General features: G+C 36.1%; 1 protein-coding gene across 16 annotated transcripts in view; it reads right to left on the reverse strand.

Moving 5' to 3' along the window:
- Positions 1–22,468, reverse strand: part of PCM1 (pericentriolar material 1) — an 85,376-nt gene that overhangs the window by 18,885 nt on the left and 44,023 nt on the right. For 9 of the 16 annotated variants that reach the window (XM_043454059.1, XM_043454063.1, XM_043454062.1 and 6 more), the window contains 6 exons: positions 20,358–20,529; positions 17,514–17,872; positions 9,301–9,465; positions 6,989–7,045; positions 4,454–4,626; positions 3,991–4,122 (listed from right to left, as the gene is read on the reverse strand). In XM_043454059.1, coding sequence (XP_043309994.1) covers positions 3,991–4,122; positions 4,454–4,626; positions 6,989–7,045; positions 9,301–9,465; positions 17,514–17,872; positions 20,358–20,529 — 1,058 coding nt within the window. The remainder of the gene's footprint in view (positions 1–3,990; positions 4,123–4,453; positions 4,627–6,988; positions 7,046–9,300; positions 9,466–17,513; positions 17,873–20,357; positions 20,530–22,468) is intronic. The other 7 variants (XM_043454061.1, XM_043454057.1, XM_043454060.1 and 4 more) reach the window with 1 other exon arrangement.

A 22,468-nucleotide genomic window follows, 5' to 3' on the forward strand; every position in this document is an offset into this window, starting at 1 on the left:
ATAGTATTCCATTGTATGGATATACCACTGTTTGTTTATCCATTTATCTGTTGATGTTTCCAGTTTGAGGCTATCATGACTAAAGATGCTATTAACATTAGTGTACAAGTATTTGTGGACATGTTTTCATTTCTCTTGGATGAACACCTAGAAGAGAAATTGCTGGGTCACATGCCAAGTTTATGTTTAACTTTACAAGAACTGCCCAAATGCCTTCCAAAGTGGTTGTTACAATTTTTACAATCCTACAAGCAGTATGAAAGTTCCAACCGTTTCTCAAGTTCACACCAACACTTCTTATTGTCCATCTTTTAGATTTCAGCTTTTCTAGCAGGTGTGAGGTTGAATCTCATGTGGTTTTAATTTGCACACTGGCCATTTATATATCTTCTTTTGTGAAGCACATGTTCAAATCTCTTGCTCATTTTTATGAGTTGATTTTTTTTTCTGGACGCACCCCATGGCATATGGAATCCTTGTTCCCCAACCAGGGATTGAACCCAGGCCTCCTGCACTGGAAGCACGAAGCCTTAACCACTGGACTGCCAGGGAGTCCCTTGAGTCGATTTCTTACAAGTTTTAGAAGTCCTTTATATAGTCAGGCTTTTTATATAGTCATTTGCCAGATATATGTACTAAGGCTGTTTTCTAACCGTATCTTTTGAAAAGCAGGATTTTATTTTGATGAAGTCCAATGTATTAATTTTTTTCCTTTCATATTTAGTGCTGTGTCCTACAAAATCTCTCATGTCAAAATCATAGTTTTCTTTTCTTTTGTAAGTTTTATAGTTTTAACTTTTCCAGTGCTGTTATTATTGTTTAGTGACTAAGTTGTGTCTGACTCTTTTGAGACCCCATGGACTGTAGCCTGTCAGGCTCCTCTGTCCATGGAATTTCCCAGGCAAGAATACTGGAGTGGGTTGCCACTTCCTCCTCCAGGGAATCTTCCCGACCCAGCAATAGAACCTGTGTCTCCGGCACTGGAAGGTGGATTCTTTACCACTGAGTCACCAGAGAAGTTCCTTCTAGTACTATAAAGTAGTTTCAAATTTATTTTTGTGTACAGTGTGAGTAGGAGGGAATCTCAATTATATTTTGACTGAAACTCATTTCACAACTATCTTCTTTCCTAGTTACTGATCTTTTAAAGTTTCTCTTAAATTATGAAATGAAAGGTCTGTCCCTGATTATAAAGGAAATTCTGGCATGAGGGAACATGTTTTAAGAAATGGAAACATTTTGTTACACCTTCAAGCAAGACCCAAAGGTCCATGTGCCTTTGCCATTTTACAGCACCTGGAGCAGATGATGGAAACTGTTTCTTCCTCTTCCTAAACCTCAATTCCTCGTCCTCCTTAACTTATAATCTCCAGATGACCACCTCAGTTCTCTCTTTCATGGCATGGAAATGTTTACATGCCCTAAAAGGTATGTGAAAACCTCCATAAATGGAACTCCAAGGACCCTGGCTTAGTAACATGGAGAATGAGACTCTATAACCACCCAATATGGTAACCATTAGCCATGCAGCTAGTTAAACAACATTTAAAATTTAGTTCCTCAATCCCGTTAGCCACATTAGTGCTCGAAAGCCACGTGTGCTAATAGATACTGTACTACACAATGCAGATTTTAAGACATTTCCACCACTGGAGAATGTTCTAGTGGCTAGCACTGCTCTGGATCTGTGGATACAAACACTGGACGTTATGCTAGCACTGCTGCTGACTAAATGACATTAATATAGGGAAGATGATGACATAAATGAAGAATTTAAGTTTTAGATGGAAAATTAAAGAACTGATTTAGTTATTTAAAAGTAATTCTAAGTATAGTTATTTCTGCCAAGTCCCTATGGTAATGGAATGAATTTCTGTGTCCCCCACAAAATTTATATACTGAAGTTTAACTCCCAATGTGGAGATATTAGGAGGTAGGGCGTCTGAGAGGTAATCAGATTTAAATGAAGTCACGAGGGTAGAGTCCCCTTGATGACCCTTTAAAGACAAGGAAGAGACGTCAGAGCTTTCTCTCATTGCACAAAGATACAGGGAGAAGGTGGCCATCTGCAAGCCAGGAAGAGGGTCCTCACCAAGAACCGAGTCTGTTGGTACAACAGTCTTAGGACTTCCTAGCCTCCAGAATCGTGAGAAATAAATCTCTGTTCTTTAAGCCATTCAGTCTACAGTATTTTAGTGAACCAGCCTAAGCTAATACACCTACTTACAAAGTATTACTGCATCTTTAAATCTTATTTAACTTTAAAAGCTTGTCAGGTTAATTATATTGTAAGTTGTAGCTCAATTTTCCAAATTTACTGTTGATGGTGCAAAACAATGGGCTCAAATCCTTTAAAATAATTGAAAGTAATGCTGCCTATATGAAATTTGGATAAAAAGGCACTAGAGTTAAGGATATAAAATTACTAAAAAAGATTTTTAAAAAAAGACATTCTTCATGCTCTCTCAGTCATTTCAAGTTTAATAAATTTAATATAAGCTAGTACCTCCTATGTTTTATGGAACACTTCATTTCCCACCAAAAAAGAGCCCACAATTTTCAACTGGTTATAATAACAATTAATCCCAAGTACCAATCTGTTACAGTAACTTATATTTGGTAATAAAGTCAATCAAAACCACGTACTTTTTGTACACAGGTTTATGTTCATAGTAGTTTAAGGGCTGGAGACTAGTGAAGAAAATTTTTAAGCAGAAAAGATGACTTGGGGAAGTACCATTTTAAACACAGGAGCAAAAACAGAGCAAAAATTTCGAAGTCCTCAATAATTGTAAGGAAATTACTATACATGAAGAAAAGAAGATGATCTCTGGAAAAAACACTATCTTTTCAGGAAAAAAGCTCATGTTATCATATTACCATGGAAAGAAACACAATAATATGCTTCCAACTCCATAATCATAGCAGATATTTGCTAATCAATTATGGTATTCTGATCCATGAACATTCAGGTGCTAAAGGTGGTATAAAAAAGAACATACTTGCTATCCCAGGACCACACACATATAATCTTTTAAAATAGAATCAGGGTCTGAACTTTTAAACAGATGATTTCCAAATACTGAGCTCATCACCTCCTCAGTCTCCTAGCAGTTGGCATACATTCAATCCACTATGTGCAAAGTAGGTGCTATTTGGAGAACATAGTTTATTGAAAATATATACTTCCCTCATCAATATTCCATTTCCAGGCCCTTTTTACTTTACTCAAAATTTTCTTCAACAGTTTTAATACATTAAATTACATTTTCTTCCAGGCTTTCTTTTGTCTACCTTCTCTTCTAACCCCAAAACACAATTTATCTTGTATTTACTCAAGGGTTCTGTGGTCTAATTGCTGTATGATTTACTCAAATGTCTTGAATGAACACAAAAATTTTTACTAAATGTGTGATTGAGTGAAAGTTGCTTAGTCGTGTCTGACTCTTTTGCGACCCCATGGACTATATAGTGCATGAAATTCTCTAGGCCAGAATACTGGAGTGGGTAGCCTTTCCCTTCTTCAGGGGATCTTCCCAACCCAGGGACTGAACCCAGGTCTCTCGCATTTCAGGCGGATTCTTTACCAGCTGAGCCACAAGGGAAGCCCAAGAATACTGGAGTGGGTAGCCTATCACTTCTCCAGCGGATCTTCCCAACCCAGGAATCAAACCAGGGTCTCCTACATTGCAGGCAGATTCTTTACCAACTGAGTTATTATGACTCAACTCCTATGTTGGACAAAGGAGATATAAATATGGTTATTTTAGACCTTATAAGCTATCATTTCTATGTAACTTTCGGTGTTTGCCATCCTATCTTGACTGAATTTTATACCTCACCTCAAAATTAAGCAATACATTACACTTAGCTTTCGAAAAAAGCTAAAAACTAAATATAGGGTATAATCACAATTTATTAACAAACTACTTAACTTGTTAGCTGCATATTGAAATTTTGTCTACATTTCATTAATCATTATCAGCTTACATCATCAGTAGTAGCAAGGCTTTCACTGGGAGTAAGTTCTGAGTTGGATGCTATCCAAGTACCAGAATTCACTGACTTCGTATTTTCTCCTTGTTTTTCATGGTTCTCAGAAATATGCCTGGATACTATGTCCTAATATAAGGAGAGAAGACAGCTATTTATGAAAAACATTTAATTTGTAGAAGCAGAGAGTAGAAAAAAGGCAATCCTCCCAACCTCAAAAATTAACTATGAGGAAGATATAACAGGACAATACAATGAAAAACTGTCAGAAAAAGACTTTTACCTAAAGCCGCTTCAGCTATATAAGAAGATTATTAAAACAGCATGGAAATACATAAAGAAACAGATTGAAATACTTATGGAACAAGGACATACTTCAATCTAAGAAAGTAAACAGAGAGAATTGGGAAAACTGGCAGTACCAGAAAGCAGAGGAAACAGAATGTTAGGTACAAGATACCTGCAATGCATATAAAGCCCTCTGTCTCAAATAGTCTGTATTAAGTAGCTGAAGCTCATGGAAGAGTTCAATAAGAAAATGTGGACGAGATTCATTTTGAGAAATCAACGTAGCTACTTCAGAATAAATGGTATCCCGCAAAGCTTCGAACATGGAAAAATCACTCCCGGTTTCTGGAAGATATTAAAGATCAGAAAGTTAAGATTGGTGAAATAAATTCCTGACTATTTCTATGAACTTGGATCATTACTCTCAACTTTAAATTACTTAAAAATCAGAACACAATTCTATCTCAGAGCTTTTAAAGTAAAAAGAGAATCTTAATAATTACCAGGATAAAAATAATTCTAAAAATCTCAAGATACATACTACTTTCTAGAGAAATAACATTATCTAGCATTACTTAGACCAAAGTTATTTCTCAGTGAAAAATATCTGGAAAACTTTACATGTTTCATAGGAATAATCAGTGGAAATCGTTCAGCAGTTGAATAAAATAAGTGAATAGCAAATCATTTTCTTTTTTTGCTACTAAGAACTTTTTTACAGAAAAGAAAATTTATTTTGCTAATGTTGAGAACAAACTAAATGCTGCCAAGGAGACCTACTACTGTAAGGTTTAACTAGTTAGGTCCACTGATTCTCAAATCTCCACTATCCTGCTGTACTGATGAAAAACTCAATTTGTAAATGTAACAAAACAGGCACAATGTTACTACAGTGTCTTACTGACACACTCAGTATAAGCTGAAGCAAGCAGCGGCCCAAATGAACTTTTCAGTTTCAGAGAATCTAGGTATCATTCTATTTTTAGCAACATTTCTGTTGCATGTATTTATTTATAACAAAGAGTTATCACCCTTAAAGGTTCACCCTTAAAGGTACACAGTCATACCTTTACTTTTAAAAACATAAATTAGGAACTGTTCCCATTTTGAGTTCTCTACGGTACGAAAAAAAATTTCCAAGTGTTCTTCTAGCTATCAAACTCTATGAACTTTCTAAAGTAATTGTAGAACCACAAATAGACAAATACTTAAGTTTAAGTTCATTTTAAGTTCACAAAAAGTAGTGCTAAATTTTCAAGAGAGGGAATTTGAAATGTTAAGTGTTTTTAATACATTGTGCTTTCAAATAAATATTGAAAGATCATTAAGATTTAATTCACTTTTTCCAAGAGAGAAATTTTTAAAACGCAAAGCAAATGTGGTTTAATGAAAAAACTTTCCATTAACTTGCTAAACAAATTAACATCCTCAGGCCTCAATTTCCACAAGCATAAAATAATAAGGATAATAAATACACAATGTCCCTACTGTGCCTCAGACATTTATGAGTATAAAATGAAATGATATACTATGATGCACTGTTACTATAAAAATATTTATTATGAGCAGGAACTGGAACTATCTCTGTAGGAAATTTCTACTTATAGGAAAAATCCAGATAAGATGTGACATCATACAAACTTTCCCAATTCATACACTATATTATAGTTTGATCAGTTGTTTTAAAAAATTATTTTTATCTTAAAGATATAGGAACAAAGCATATTTAATGACATCTTTCATACCTCTGTATGTGATAAAATGATCACTGTAAATTATATATCACTAAAGACTAAATTATTTCCAAATAATGAATTATAGCAAACATATGCTTCATCTCTACAATAGAGAAGTGGAACGTTTTTACCATTCTCTTTCTGGACTGAGGTGCACTAGTTTAACCTAGAAAAATCTTTGCCCTCAGCCAAATTTCTATGTCTCCATCTTGTTTTTATCCTACTTTCTTCAGAGCTCTTTTCTTTAGGAAGTGCCACTGATATATTTAACTTCATCTGTGATAGATCCTTGTTTTTGCTTTTCTTTAAATTCCCCTAAGGTTCATAACAGACTTTTCTTTTTCACTTATGTGTAGCAGAGGAGGCATTAAAGAATATTTACAATTCTAAATCATACATGTCTAATGAATATTCATAGTTTAAAGATAAAAATAGCATTCTGCAATTTTCCATGGCCTTTATTAATCATGGTCTTTGCATGTCACAGTTGTTCTGTTCAATGGTTTATTTTTTTACAGGTGTGGACTGGTAAGAAAAAAATAAGAACTACAACAGAAATCATACACAATACTTAACGCTGTAAATCAGAGCTAAGAATAAAAACAACTATATCTTTGCTTCCAAAAACATTAACGCTCATAAGCATTTAAAGAATACAAAATAAATGACTTCAAATAAAACATTAAATTATAAAAAAGTTCTCTATTACCCACGTGAATGTGTTGGTTATGTTACACACACTAACAGAAAATGAAAGTAGGAGAAGAGCAGGCAATTTTACCAACCAAAAATAATAAATGAAAAGCTTCAGAATTTAATGAGTATGAATTCTCTTTCACTTTTACCAGCGAAATAACATATACACACTAAACTAAATCTAAAAAAACAATTAGAACAATAAAACTAAGGATTTTTAGGACCAATGGTAAAATTTAACAAAAAGCGGACACCAGAACTAAGCAGATTGTTACCTGGCGCTTCATTGCATGCATTTCTGTTAGACTGCTGTAGTATTCTCCTAGCATGTGCTGTAGGAAAGGGCAGACATAAGGATGAACATAAAATGTGTATGAATAGTAAAGACAGGGTCTATAATATGAATAAATGAATGAAAAAAAAAGAAATAAGCAAATTTCTTTAAAATCGTTTGCCTGAACTGAAATGTCATCACAAGGTATGGTTTATGCTCTAGTTAAAAATAATCTCTTTGGGGAAAATATCAAATGATCTGCTATAAACTTGTGTTGATATGACTGATATGACCCTCATATAGTAAACTTTCACCATTCACTCATAGAAGCATACACATCAAGGGGAACTTTCCACAATCCTCGAGGGACAAGAGGACCATACTGAACTGTATACAGTTCAATACTAGCGGCCTTAGATGTTACAATCAAATGATCATGTAACGAAAACTACTATTACATGCTATAACGAACTTTAGGGTAATGGTTAATACCAAAATTAAGTCTTCTGCAAAAAAGAAATATTTATATTATTCCAACATTTTTTAGTTCATCAAAATTTGATGGTCATGTTTCTAAGTGACAGTAATAAGATCTGAAGTACTATGACCAACTATCAACTATTTAGGTAATGATAACTAATTTATTAAGCCTATCAATTTAGTGCCCTTCCCCAACCTTCACCTAACTGTTTACTGTTTGACAACATCACTATTTGATAAAGATAGTGAAAGGAGATGGAAACTACAAAATTTCAATAAAATGCTGGGGTCAGAAAAACAGAATTGATGTATTGACAAAAGGATCCTGGACTTAAGAGGAGACTAGGATTGAAACCTCAGCTCTACCATTTGCTAGCAATATGACCTTGAAGAAGTCATTTCAAAATATGAAAAATAAACTCATTATAAGTTTTAGAAAATATTGAGGAGTTTAAAGATAATAAAACCATTATTAATACTCTGATGTTCATACACTTTTTAATCCAGATATTTGTTTAATATAGTTGGAATCAAAATGTTTAGTCAATACCTAAATCCCAATTTCTTCTTTCACTTTTGTTTCCTTTACAATGCATGCCTACAAGTACAATTACTGAGTTAAAGGCATGACTTTTTCCCCCCAAGAACCAGTTAAACCAGACCAGTTTATATTACTGGTCTTTTATGAGCACTGAGAAAAAATAGGTATCCCCCTGTAATAATGTTTCCTCATCTACAAAATGAAAATAAATTCATAGGATTATGAAGTTCAAATGAGATGAATAATTTATTTAATTTGTAAACAGTAAAGCATAATATAAATGGTAGTTACGATTATCATTTTCATGAAGGGTCTTATGGACAATTGAAAATTTAGAGTTCATATTTACTGACTCTTTCTCCATATTTCTTTGAGAGGTACTTATTCTTTATAAATCAGGAAAGTACCAGTACATATTTAAACTAAAATGGTGGCAAATACATGACTCCATTCATACAATAAACACTCACTGAGTGCCTACCATGTGTTAGGTACCATGCTAACATTTAAGATACAAATATGAAAAAAGATTATCTATTGCCAAGGGACTCAAAAAAGCAATACAGACACTAAACAGGTGAATACTGTATAATGTAATTACAGGCAACAGAAGAGGTTTACACAGGCTTTGACAGAAAAACAAAAAGGAAAAGGGAACCTATCCCTGCTTGGACTTGGATATAATTGCAGAATTAAGATTTTATTTAAGAGCCAGCAGATAAAAGGGCTTACAAAGAAAAGGACTTGAGGCAAAAAAGGCAACTGTCGAGGTGAGACAACTCTTGCGGTGGCTATGAAAAATGTCAGTTCAGTGCCACTGAGAGAGTCAAGTTCAAGGCAGAGGGTGTGAGAAAGGAGTCTGGAGAGGCAGGCAGGAAGGAATCAAATCTCTGCTGGCCAGATATGTTGCATTAAGGCAACAGGACGTTCTCCTGTAGGCATGGTGAAGGCCGAAGATCTTAAGTAGGGGAATGGTTAAGATTTTATATGGAATTCTTATTCAGATAATATTATCAGAATTTCAAATTAGGAGAACCAAATTAATGTCAACTAGTTTGCTTATCCACAGTTTTATCAAAATGCATCAAAAGACAGTATCACAGTAATAATAAAATATATTAATATTTCCAGTTTACATTTTTGGGATCAAGAATTGTGTACTTAAATTCTACTATAAAACCTTACACGTGATAGGAAAGTGTGATAGATCAATTTTCAGCTAGTTTTAATATAGCTTTTCAAATCTAGGATGAATAAGTCCTTAAATTATAACAAACCAAAACAGAACATACCTGAAGATATTTCTGTAGACCTACTATTTCTTATTACTTTTTCCAGCTGCTCATGATTCTTTCTGCTGAGTACTTTTGCTTGAACGGGTTCTTCAGTCTGGGCTGAATGTCTGTTTCTACTTTTGCAAGGTTCACATGTGCTAGACATACTGGCACTTTCATACCCTTGAGTAAAAAAATTGACAACTGTTATCAGTTGCAACTAACTCAAACTGAAAGGGAAATTAATTTCCATAGTGAAATAGTATGAGTAACTCAATTTATAAAGTTGTGAGGGCCTTGTTTAAGAAGAAATCAAAAAAAAAAAAAGAAATCAAAACAGTAAAGAATATGTCTTAGAAATACCTTTGTAATAGTCTTTGGAGGCATGGGGTAATCAATTCTAACACTTCACTGTCCTTTGATATTCACCTCAGTGAATATATCCCCAACTCAAACTACATGGTAGACCTCACATAACCCAAATTCTCTACTAGACTCCAAGTTAACAATTTTACAATATTAGTAAATATAAGAATCATATCTAGTCTATATATGTCCATAATAGACAGAAGAATAAGGAGTATTAAATAATCAAATGTCTGCTTTTATATACCTTTTGTAAATAACAGGTCTTGGCTTAAAAATTCTTTCGCAACCATGATGGTGGTCCCATGGTGGCAGCTTGCAATCCCATGGACTGCAGCTTGCCAGGCTCCTCTGTCCATGGAGTTCTCCAGGCGAGAATACTGGAATGGGTTGCCATTTCCTTCTCCAGAGGATCTTCCCAACCCAAGAATTAAACCCGGGTCTCTCTCATTGCAGGCAGATTCTTTACCGACTGAGCTATGAGGGAAGTGCTACCCCAACCATAGGTTATATATATATTCTATCAAAATTTCTATTAAAATTTCCAAGTTTTGTTGTTAATCTCTTTGCTTTTGGTATCTAGCACAACATAGAAATTCAACTTAATTTTGTTCCACATGAATAGCTGGTTATACCTACACTTTTTCCACTGAATTAAAATGCAAGCTTGGTTGATACATTAAGTCTCCCTTATTTGTTGGGTTTTATTTCTGGACATTCCATCTGTTTAACTTATTTATTCCAGTGCCACAGAAGTTTTACAGTATGTTTAAACATCTGGTAAGGCAAGTCCTATCTAACTTCTTTTCTTAGCTAATTTTGGACATCTCTCCTTCCATATAAGCTTTGAAATCTTTTGCCCTGTTTACAAAACAATCCATGGAGATTCAAAACGGAATCTCACTTGAGGTACTTATTAATTTGCAGAGAACTGACATTAACTAATTTTATACATTCTAACTTAAGAACACAATTATGTTTTTATATTTGCTTATATGAAATCTTATTTCATGTTCTTCAGTTTTTCTGTAGATCTAGTACATTTCTTGCTAAATTTATTCCTTAGGATTTTTTGTCCCAGTAGCTCTGGATACTACTATGAAGAAAATACTCTCCACCACTTCCATTTCTACTGGGTATTATTAATACTATGATAAAGAAAAATATTTACACACTTATTTCATAACCTTATTTCATAATTACTTAGTTAACTTAGGTAGCTATTTTCCAGTGTCTCTTGGGCTAGCTAAGAAAAAAATAAAAACATGCTTCCCACCTTTTCAAACATTTATTCCAATCATTTAATCTAGCCAAGATACTTTACAAACAATGCTTAATAATGATGGTGGCAGAGAGGGAATTCCAGTTAATTTCTATCTCTTGAGTATTTTCACTACAGCAGTGCTTGTAACTGGCATCAGCTAACAGCTTTTATTATAGTTAAGTAACTGCCTCCCTTTTTAGGTGCATTTTCATTAGGAATGACATAAAATTCTATCTAATCTACCTCTATGACTACATGATTTGTCCTGTAATGTATTTGATACAATAAACTATGCTGACAGATTTCCTGATAATAAATCATGATTACATTTCAACATTCTAATATTCTTTTGAGGGGCAGATTAAATTTGCTCATATTTTACTTCTGAATTTATATTAATAATTGAGATTAAACTACTGCTTTCTTTACTGAACTGTTACCTCTCCTTTTCACCTTCCACTATATACAGGTCTCTATCTCATTCATACATTGTTTCTATAAAGACAGGACACGCCAACATTTTCTTTTCATCTTGACAGGTGAAGATGAGCACTTTGTCAGAGAAGAGAACTCATGAGGGTGTGTACATTCTCTCTGTGTCTCCTGGCTAGACAACGGTCAACTATTTTGATCTGCAGTCTTGAGTCTTCCGTCATTAAAGATACTCTTTTATTATTTAATAATTGCCTTCCCACCTATTTTTTTCCTTCTCTAGAACTCCTTGTGTTATCCGCTCCCAAGATTTGTCTTTATGCCTATAATCATTTCCCTCTTTCTTTTATTTCTTAGTACTTTCTGGCTTCTCTGGTGGCCCCAACAGTAAAGAATCCACCTGCAAGGCGGGAGACGTGGGTTCAATCCCTGGGTTGGGAAGGAAATCATGCAACCCACTCTAGTATTCTTGCCTAGATAAACCTCAGGGACAGAGAAGCCTGACAGGCTATAGTCCATGAGATCGCAAAGAGTCAGACACGACTGAGCAACTAAACACGGCACAGCACTTTCTGCTCTGTGCAATGACACAGTTCTTCCCTTTAATTTTCTAGGCCAGTAATTTGGAACTTAATAGCATTCATCCTCTTTTTCAAATAATCTAGACATTAAATGTGAAAATCATTTTTTCTAGTTCTAAAGAATTTATAACTCAACCTGCTTTTTAAAAATAATTCTATCTGCTTAAGTATTCTTATTTCAATCAAGTGAGTATTTCCTTCAATGATTCTGTTTTTACTAGCCTTTACCTGTTCTAGTGGTCAGCTTCTATGTCTTCTCTCTGACTGCTGGTCCCTTCTATGTGCACTGTTACCTTCACTGGGTTAGTCACAACTCTCGTCTACCCTTAAGGCTGGACCCAACTGCTGGGGAGCTTTAATGGCAGCACACTGATAGTGCCTGCAAGTCTCATGCCTACAGTGAAGCAATGTTCTGGCTAGTAAGTTGTCAGCCTCCCATCAAGACAATAAAAGGAAGCCTCTCGATTCCTCAGTCTCATCAGCTGCAAAGGTGTATGCTCTACCATGTTCAGGGTAGGCAGGATGCCACCTCCTTTTCCAGTGACACCCTTTCCCATGAGTACCTTGAAAGTGGCAAAAGACTGCTACTCTTCGAAGGGAACGAGGTGCCCTTCTCACAGAAGGGGTTGCATGGATTTCCTCCAACCAAGTTTTCTCTGAGAACCACAGAGCTCTGACTTTTGCTCCAGACACTCTCTGCAAGAGCCAGCAGATCCTAAAGCCTTGCTGCTTCTATCTCCAAATCACAATAGCTACTGTTAGTAATAAATACGTTCCCAAGATACTGTCAGTTTCTTTTCTGTGATATCCTATCCGGATTCAACTTCCCTTTCTTTCTCTAAAGCCATCATTCAAGTTAGGACTTTATCATCTCATACACAGGTTCCTGATTTATTTGTTGGTCTCCCAGATTCTCAAGCCGCCCTAATTCATTTTGCATGAAGCTTATTAGAAAAAGAGCTCTCTTGGCTACTGTAGACTATTACACAAAACAGCAATAAAAGGTATGTTTGCCAAAAGTAACAGGTAAAATGATATGAATGGTAGTACTATTGCTCATTTAATTAACAGCAAACATAGATCAAAGAAAATGAAGTATGTCATTCTAGTAAGAAAAGCTTCCCTGGTGGCGCAGCGGTAAAGAATCCACCTACCAATGCAGGAGACATGGGTTTGATCCCTGGGTCAGGAACATCACCTGGAGGAGGGCATGGCAACCCATTCTAGTATTCTTGCCTGGAGAATCCCATAGACAAGAGGAGCCTCATGGGCTATGGTCCATAGGGTCACAAAGAGTCAGACATGACTGACCAAGCATGCGTTCTAATAAGAATATTTATATAAATGAAATTAAGTTTCTGACTGCTGTTACTGAATCATGTGAAAAGTGCTGAATGAATTCTAATCAAAATTAAAATATGTATTATGTAGCATACACAAAATTCTCTTCAGGGAGCAGTTAAAAAAAAAATTCAGCCATCCTCCAAAAGAGCTGAAACTGTTCAGAGAAACATGCTATAATTTTTAAGATGCTACCAAAAAAGGCGGGGGGGGGGGGGGGGGGGGGGGGGGGGGGGGGGGGGGAGGAAACCATGGTTTTACATGAGTCTCAGATATAAAATATCAAGGGCTAGATTTCCAAAATTAGGGTACTACTGTTGATTAGTTTCTCTTTGGAGCACTTTAATAGTAATTCTACAGGAAAGCCGGAGATTTAATTAAAGTTAGTAATACTTCAGAGTAACACTCGCCAGGCCAGCTGATATAACAATAGCAGTAACTATGATGTTCCTTATTCACATAAGGGGGTTATTTCCTGTCTCACTTCATCATTCCTTCCCTTACCTCCATTCTGTTTTCCTCAGCAAAAGTGGCTGACACAGCCAGCTGAATCACCATTATAGGGAAAGAGCTCAGCCATGGCCTCCTGGAGACCTTCCATGTAGTCACACAGAGAAGCACTGAATCATCAATGAATCTAAATCTTGGGAGAAGGCCTTACCGTCCCCCTGTAACATGGAACACAGGAGCCTCCCTCTCTCTCTCCCCTGAAAGGTTTCATGAAAGAATTTCTCACGTCCTCCTGGGCTCTGATAAAATATGAGACCAAGTCTGCCTCACCCCACTGAGGGCACATGTCCATTCTGTGCTGCAGCTTGGCTACAGCCCAGCACTGGCCCCCAAGCCACAGGCTGTCCCACCACTCATGATGCGACCGTCGACTTGGGGTCACCCTTGTGGTGGAATAAGGGACTCAGGGAGCAGGCACTTTTGGCTACCCTTCCTTTCTCTGACTTTGTGAGTAATAAACTCCTTGGATCTAAAGAGGGCCACATCCGTCAGGACTTGTCTTGCCTGATGCTGGACATTTATTTAACCTCAGTCTTCATTAGCGAGCACAAAGAGCGGGGGAAGGAAGAAATGGAAAGATTCAGGGCTGGGTAGAACCCCAAAGTCATTACACAAACAGTCCCAACCAATTTCCCAAAAGAACAAGGACCATCTCAACTATGTGCTTCTACTCCTCTAATAACATCAAAAGAGGAAACAGGCCTGGTAGCGTAGAGCCAAATTATGGGTCTGATAACCAAGTTATATGTCTGATAACTCAAGTACCCATCCAGTAATGCCAAGAAATTATGCTAAACTCATAAAATTTGAATTTGAACTGAAGTTTGAAAAATGATTAGCACACAATTTGTAAAATCTTACTTTGCATGCAATAATACATATCTTCATATATAAAGACCTTCTAAAGATTATCACCATTGGTACACTACCATCATGGTAAACAAAGTTAAACGAAGATTGAGCATGCTAACTCTGAAAGACTGTCAACATGTGCAAAAAAACAGATTAACAGTTCATACGAGACAGTATGTATGTCTATGCTTTATCTCGCAAAACAGCAACTTAACTCCCACTGTACTGGTCTATTTGCCATATCCTATTTCTTTCCACAGTTCTCTCAAACTCTCTTCTTGCTCCATCCTGACTCTATACTACTTTTCTTATTGTTACGAGAATTTGGAATGCTTTTCAATCTTCCCTCTATCGACCTCCATCCCTACTTCCTTTAAGACGAAGTAAACATGCTCTTTTCTAAGAAGTCATGGCTGCTCCTACCCCACAGAGAACAGAGGCATAAACGAGCGGTCTGGCTCAGCACCTCAGTCTCTAATATGCACATGTGCATATTAAAACACCTGGAATCTTGCTAACACGTGTACTAAAAAGCCATGTTGGTGTAAGGTGGGGCCCAAGAGTCTCCGATTCTAATAAGCCCCAAGATGATACAAATTATGCCTGTCCGTGGTTCACATTCTAAACAGCAAGGATTTAGGTCACTTGATTTTGCTACATATTATTTTGACTCTGCATATATTAATTTGGTTCTCCTACTAGGTCTTTTATCTTTGTGTGTGAACCTTAAAGGGGAACTCTCACTGACAGATGGTCTTAAATGCCTCTTTGACAAATGTTTGTGTTTTGGGCAAATATTTTTATACTTAAATGTGACAGCAAATAGATTAGAATGTCCATCTTTGCCTAAAGGTAAAAAAAAAAAGTTGACTTGTATATCTGGAACCATAATTCTTCAAAATAAACAAATTTCAAAAATACAAATACACCAGGATTTCTAGGTTAAGGTAGCCATGGCCAAATGTTGGTTCAGAGTCTCTAAGACCCTGTTACTGAAACTGTAGTCCACAGACTACAACGTCAATACTGTCAACAACCCTGGGGAGCTTGTTAGAAATGAAGACTGTCAGGTCCCTCCTGGGACTGACTGAATCAGACTCTTGACACTAAACAAAATTCCCAAGGAGATCTGTATGAAATGTTAACATTTAAGGAGCACTGTCCTAGTACACACAAATTAATTAGCTGAAAGAGAGAATGCTGCGATAACAAATGTTAAGTTTCCTTTCTTTTATTCACAAGACAAAAAAGCACTTTGCTGGGGCAGGTATTAGACTTTAATATGATGTTCAGTTACCAGACACTCTCGCTAAGTGATCACTATCTACTCAAATGTTCTCTAGTGGCACCAAGAGTGGCCATGGAAAAGGCACAAATGTATTTTCATTCATTTGAATGGTTTCAGATCACTAACTAATCTGCTAAGTGACCAGCTCCTCTTAAACCTACACAACTGAAAAATTATTTCAAGGATGATAATGTGTATGCTGAGAAAAATTCTGCCCCTGTTCAAATCCATTTGTTTAACCATCAAATCATACTCTCTACATGAGAGTAGAGGTAAGAGTCCAGGACTTTAGGATACATGAAGTATTGGAATGGGGAAAAAAAAATGTACATGTATTCTTTTTCATGTTCATAGTTTTCATCAGATTTTTCAAGGGTTCCATTACCCAAAAATGCTTGATAAATGCTGCCAAAGTTCACAAGTGGATTTTTAACTGCAGAGTGCCCTGGGACCCTTCAGTTCAGTTCAGTTCAGTCGCATAGTCGTGTCCGACTCTTTGTGATCCCATGAACCACAGCACGCCAGGCCTCCCTGTCTATCACCAACTCCCGGAGTTCACCGAAACCGATGTCCATTGAGTCGGTGATGTCATCCAACCATCTCATCCTCTGTTGTCCCTTTCTCCTCCTGCCCTCAATCTTTCCCAGCATCAGGGTCTTTTCAAATGTGTCAGCTCTTCACATCAGGTGGCCAAAGTACTGGAATTTCAGCTTCAGCATCAGTCCTTCCAATGCATATTCAGGACTGATTTCCTTTAGGATGGACTGGTTGGATCTCCTACTACGCTTATATGTATCGTAGCTTCCAAGAGAGGGAGTCAGTGGGTACAGTCAGTTTTCAAACTTTTCTGATTATAAGCCTAGAATATTTTGTTCTCAAGCACCAAATACTATATCCTTGAACAGAGAACAACCTTTCAAGGCCACAGTCAAAAAGTGTCCCTTGCAAACTGGAAGGAGCATCATTTAGCTATAATATTTCAGATTTTGGCTAATAAATGTATTTTTAACCTAGCACTGGACGTCAGTAAATTCTTCAAAAATCATAAATAGTGGCATGCAGTGAACACTATAAAGAGAACTTCAATGTGATATTCAATGATAAGCTTCAATAAAATATGAGTTAATGCTTTATCGTAATAGCTAAGGTTCAGTTCCTGAAGGATTAAGAGCAAACTTATTCCAAAAGTGATTTCATCTACATGATATTCAAAGACTGCAATGTAGTTAGAGGGCCACATTTCTTTAAATGAATCCACCCCAGATCTAGCCAGAAGTCATGAATAAAGTGTTACATGTAAAATTAAACTACAGAATATTAAAAACTTCCAAGCTCACAGGAACCACCATACATAGGAAACATAAGAAGTTTTAAGAAGGCACTAAAAAGAATAAATGCCATGTTTTAAAATATCTACAACATTAAATCCTACTTGATACATTTTGTTTAAAATGTTCAAAGGTAACTAAAAAATGACTTTGTTCAAGTGGGTCTAAATAGCACCTACACATCTAGCTACACTGCAATTATTTACAACAGTGAGAGTAAGGTTACCAATGGTTATGCATATCAACAGTCAACAAATTTCAGTACTTACCAATATTTTTCACTCTGCTTTTTGGTTGAGTAGAATGCCTCTTCTTACTCTTTGATTTGGGAGTTTTATCTTTAGATGCCAGGCTGGCCTGTGCAGATGCTTTTCTTGACTTGAATGTTTTAGTTACTGTTGTTGGATCTACTGGGTCAAGCATACTGTTAAAGCTTTCTAAGGACACTTCATCAAACTGGCGTCTTCTCCTACTGGTATCTAGTTGATTTTTGCAATTACTATTTGTTGTTTTCTCTACAGACACTGCAAATCCAGTCTTGAGAAATGGCTTTTCTCCTTCACCTTCTTGGTCATAAAACCATGGTGTCCTACTGTTCTCCACCTCCTCTTCAGGCTGTTTTTGATTCCTTACCAATGAAAATAAGTTTTTATACATTACAATAATACATTTCTATGTCTATGGAAAACTCCAGATATACTTAATTTATAGTCTACTAATAGAGTCAGATAAATAAAAATTGTCAACAGGCTATAAAAACATTCCCACCAAATACACAGTAAATATGAAAAAATTACACAGACTAATTTACTAAATTACTTTAAAACTTAATTTTGGACCTTTCTCACTAAACCATTTTCACTAGTGAAAGTTCCAAACTAAAGATTCAACATTTAAGATGGAAAAGAGTGGGAAAGAAAAATCAAGGGAGGATGGGACATAAAAGGAAAAAACAAAACACAGAAACAACTGAAAGAGAACCATAGCTGGAAACACACATGGATCTGTGTCACCTACAGCAGCCCAAATATAACCAAAATCTGGTGAAGGCAATTGGCCATGTAACTAGTAATTTATTTCTCTGCACATTAAACCTTGTTTAGCTCTATTAGTCTAGTGTCACTTTCCAAATTTTATCTACTAAACATCCTTTAATATGTTAACAGGAATTCACTGGTTATCTCAGTGTGGGGAAAAAATGGGCAAAACAAAGTTAAACAGGCACTTCTCAAAACTTTTAATATGCCAATGTCCTTTTATAAATGTCTTAGAAGGGAACACAGTGAACAGCATGTACAAAACTTTTTATTACAGAACCTGACATGGACAACTGTTCCTAAGAATATAATTTAGGAGACACTGATCTACAGGGAGTAACTCAAGATAAAGATTAGCAGACCTACAGTTTACATGCCAAATTCAGCTTGCTGTTTTTGTATGGCCTGAGAGCTAAGAATGATCTTTATATTTTTAAAAGGTTGGGGGAAAAAAAGAGAAAAATAGCTTGTGACACATGAAAATCATATAAAATTCAAATTTCACTGATCATAGATCAAATGTTATTGGAACACAGCAATTCATATGTTTACATATGTTTATGAATGCTTCTGTGCAAAAATGGCATAGACAAATGGTTATCTCTATGGTCTGCAATATTTACTAGCCAGGCCTTTATAGGAAAAGTTTTCTGATCCCAGCTCAAGACCACAATGTTTCTGAAGTAGTCAAATATTTAAAACAGTAACATTCAGATCCATCCTTTATTTTTTAACCACCAATTACATATAAAATATAGTTAATACTGAAGTAGGGACCTTTTAACAGGAAGGCTAAAGCTTTGAATAAATGTCCATTGCTTGAACCATTTTTGAATGGCAACTGAGCACTGAACACTGTCTCAGGCTCTGACAATAGGATACTTTCACAGAATAAAATGAGACTTAATAAGAAAAAGTGGTTAGTACAGCTAAGAAAAGGCATCAACAAGTTCAGGGCTGTTTATCACAGGATTCCTCAAGACAAACATGAAGTTGAATTCTAAGAATTTGTTGTTAATTATGTTAAAAAAAAAAGTTTATGATTTAAAAACTATCAAAATGCTAAGCGCTTGAGACATGCCCCAACACGTAACTAAAAGGAAAGTAATGTGACATATATTTATAAAGGAACAGGAAAGACAAAATCATATAGATACTTCTGACAGAACAAGTATTAGGCTCAATGAATCTCTAATTTTTCATCCTTTTAAAGTTTTTCTGAAGGAAATAATAATAAAAAAGTTAAATATTTTCATAAGCTAGCTATCAAAATCATTTTCTGGATTAAAACAATCACTAAAAATATTATTTACTGAGCCATAAAAATGCTTAGAGAATGATTAACCTGGGCCAATAAGTCTTTCACACTGAGTCAAAATTATAACTGGGAAGAATATCATATTGAAAAATAGTAAATGTGTGAGAAACAAAGAAAATCCTGACTATGACTGATAACATGTATCACTAAAACTTTTTTGGCAAAATTTGTTTTTACAATCTAATAGTACTCAACACTACATTTGGATGTGCTCTGGGCACATACTCTATAATCAGGCGCTATGAATCAAACAAGTCATCACTTTATAAAAACCATCCCCCAGTAGTTACTGTTAGTTTCCAGTCCTAAACCAATGAACAGTGAACTGTTTATAATCTTAAAGAAAGATACGAAATCAAGGCCAAAGACACTCTATACGTTAGGTCTTACACTTTCTTTTTTTTTCTTTTCCCCAATTATTTTTATTAGTTGGAGGCTAATTACTTTACAATATTGTCGTGGTTTTTGCCATACATTGACATGAATCAGCCATGGATTTACACGTGCTCCCCATCAGTCTTACACTTTCAAACTGAATCTCACAGGACACTCTGATCAAAACTCTGAACTGTCCCTGAACCAGCATTAGCAGCAGGTGTATGCCTGAGAGACCTCTGGTAAGAAGTCAGAGCTTCATTCTCAACACTCTCGAGCCAATCACAAACATCCTCCCTAATTACATTTTCAAATGACATGTAATACATATAATCACCAAGTGACGCTTAAGCAAATAATGGATTATGTTTACAATAAAGTACCTTTGTTTTTCTGCTCCAATAGAAGAACTACTTTCAAAAGGTTTTGGAAAAGCCATGTATTCTGTTTTCCCTGAAGGATTCTGGGCTAACGGTTGCTGCTGTTCAGTGGGTGTAGAAATATTTTGAGAAAAGTCTCCAAAATTAGAAGGAAATAAAGGGCTGAAATTCATACCTAGTAAATAAAAACAACGGGTAAGATACAGAAGCACCTTTGGCCTTAAAACAAAATTGAAAGATAGTTTTAATTAAATGTGCCATTCCAATCCACCAAAACAAAAAACTAATTAAAATAAAGTAACAGCGTGGTTCAGTGGTTAAGAATCCACCTGCCAATGCAGGAGATAAAGGTTTGATGCCTGGGTCAGGAAGATCCCCTAGAGAAGGACATGGCAGCCAACTCCAGTGTTCTTGCCTGGGAAATCCCATGGACAGAGGAGCCTGGTAGGCTACAATCCATGGGGTTGCAAAAGAGCTGGACACGATTTAGCAACTAAACAACATCACTCATTTATTTAATCACTGTTTTACAGCTCAGTCCTACTATGTTTTCAGCACTGGTGATTCAAAAGATAAATATCGATCCCCACCTCCTTAAGAGTTAAAAGTTAGAAAAAATAATACGTGATATTTATCAAAGTAAACATGACTACTGCAGGTGCATTAGACTCTACCGTAGGCGTGTTATGTGTTACTTCTTTCAATGCTCAAAACAATGCTGTGAAATAGGTACTATATTTATTGTACTAGTGAGAAAAAAGGCTTAGAGATCAAATGCCTAGTAAATGAAAGCGAAGGTTAGATCTCAGGTCTGCATGACTCCAAAGCTCAGGTTCTTTCCACTCTAACTGGGAAGTAAAATATAATCACATACTTTAATATACAGTGCTGCGTCAGAGGTATTTGCAAAAGGGCCACTAACTTGGGGGAGAAGGGGAACAAGGTTTCAGGAAACTGAACTAGCTGATGAAGAATGAACAGTCTCTGAACAGAGCTGCCATAGATAGAAGGCATATTATGACAAAAAGGAACAGTATGTGTAATTGCCTGTATTATTTGTTACTTAAACAGCCTAGTCAAAAAAAGTTTACTGCCAGTATTAACCCACACTCAAGAACTAAAAACCTTGTTAAACTGTTTAACACCATTACTTTTACAATCCCATTAAGAAAATACACTGTGATATATGGATATTTATATTCACAAAACCCTCCTGACCCTTTTTCTCTTTGTATATTCTCTGGCAAACACCTTCAACTCCTCTCTCTTCACGACTCACCTAACTGATCACTCTCTCTCCAGAACATCTTTAAAATTACTCCTTTTTCTTTACCACCACCGTCAATGCCTTAGGTCAAGCTATCGTCCCCTTCCCGCTATTACTCCAATAGCCTTTTGTTCACCATCTATACTCTCAGCTCTGTCCCTCCAATCTCAATCAACACAATGACTAGTGTCATCATTCTAAAATACAAATTTCATGCATTCCTCTGCCCAAAGTCCACCAGTGGCCCCTCTAGTAAGCAACGGAAAGTCCAAGCTTCTTTGCCCAGCACAAGGGCCTCTGCTGTGTTCCAGCACATGGACTACTCTGCCCCTGCCATGGCCTGAAACACTAGCCACACTTTATGACCTCTAAATTCTCAACATGATACACTTGTTCCCCTGCTTTGCAACTCTTAAGTGGTTCCATTGACCAGAAAGCCCTTTCCCTTCTAATCTCCCTGGAAAAAAGTTCTATTGATTCTTTAGCTTTACTATCCCTTTCTGTAGGAAAAAACAGATTTGCCGACAATCCTGTCCCCGCAAAAACCAGGCTATTCAATCTCACCTGCACCACTCCTACAGCACCCATGACAAAGCACCAAGCATTTATTGACACTTTTAGCTTCTCCACTAGACTCTTAAAATCCTTAAAGCATCAGCTTTACTCATCTTTGAATCCCAGCCATTTATATACTGTATGGCACATGATAGGTGGAGAAAGTCTGAATAAAAGTCTGAAATAAATAAAAGTAAATATGAGCCTGAACCAAATAGTCACCCTTAGTCTAGAGGTTTATCTCCCTACAAAGACATGAAACTCCTCTAGAAGGGTGCTGTCTTATGCACCT

The sequence above is a fragment of the Cervus canadensis genome, chromosome 31 (assembly GCF_019320065.1).
Source record: "Cervus canadensis isolate Bull #8, Minnesota chromosome 31, ASM1932006v1, whole genome shotgun sequence".
NCBI classification, from domain to species: Eukaryota; Metazoa; Chordata; class Mammalia; order Artiodactyla; family Cervidae; genus Cervus; species Cervus canadensis.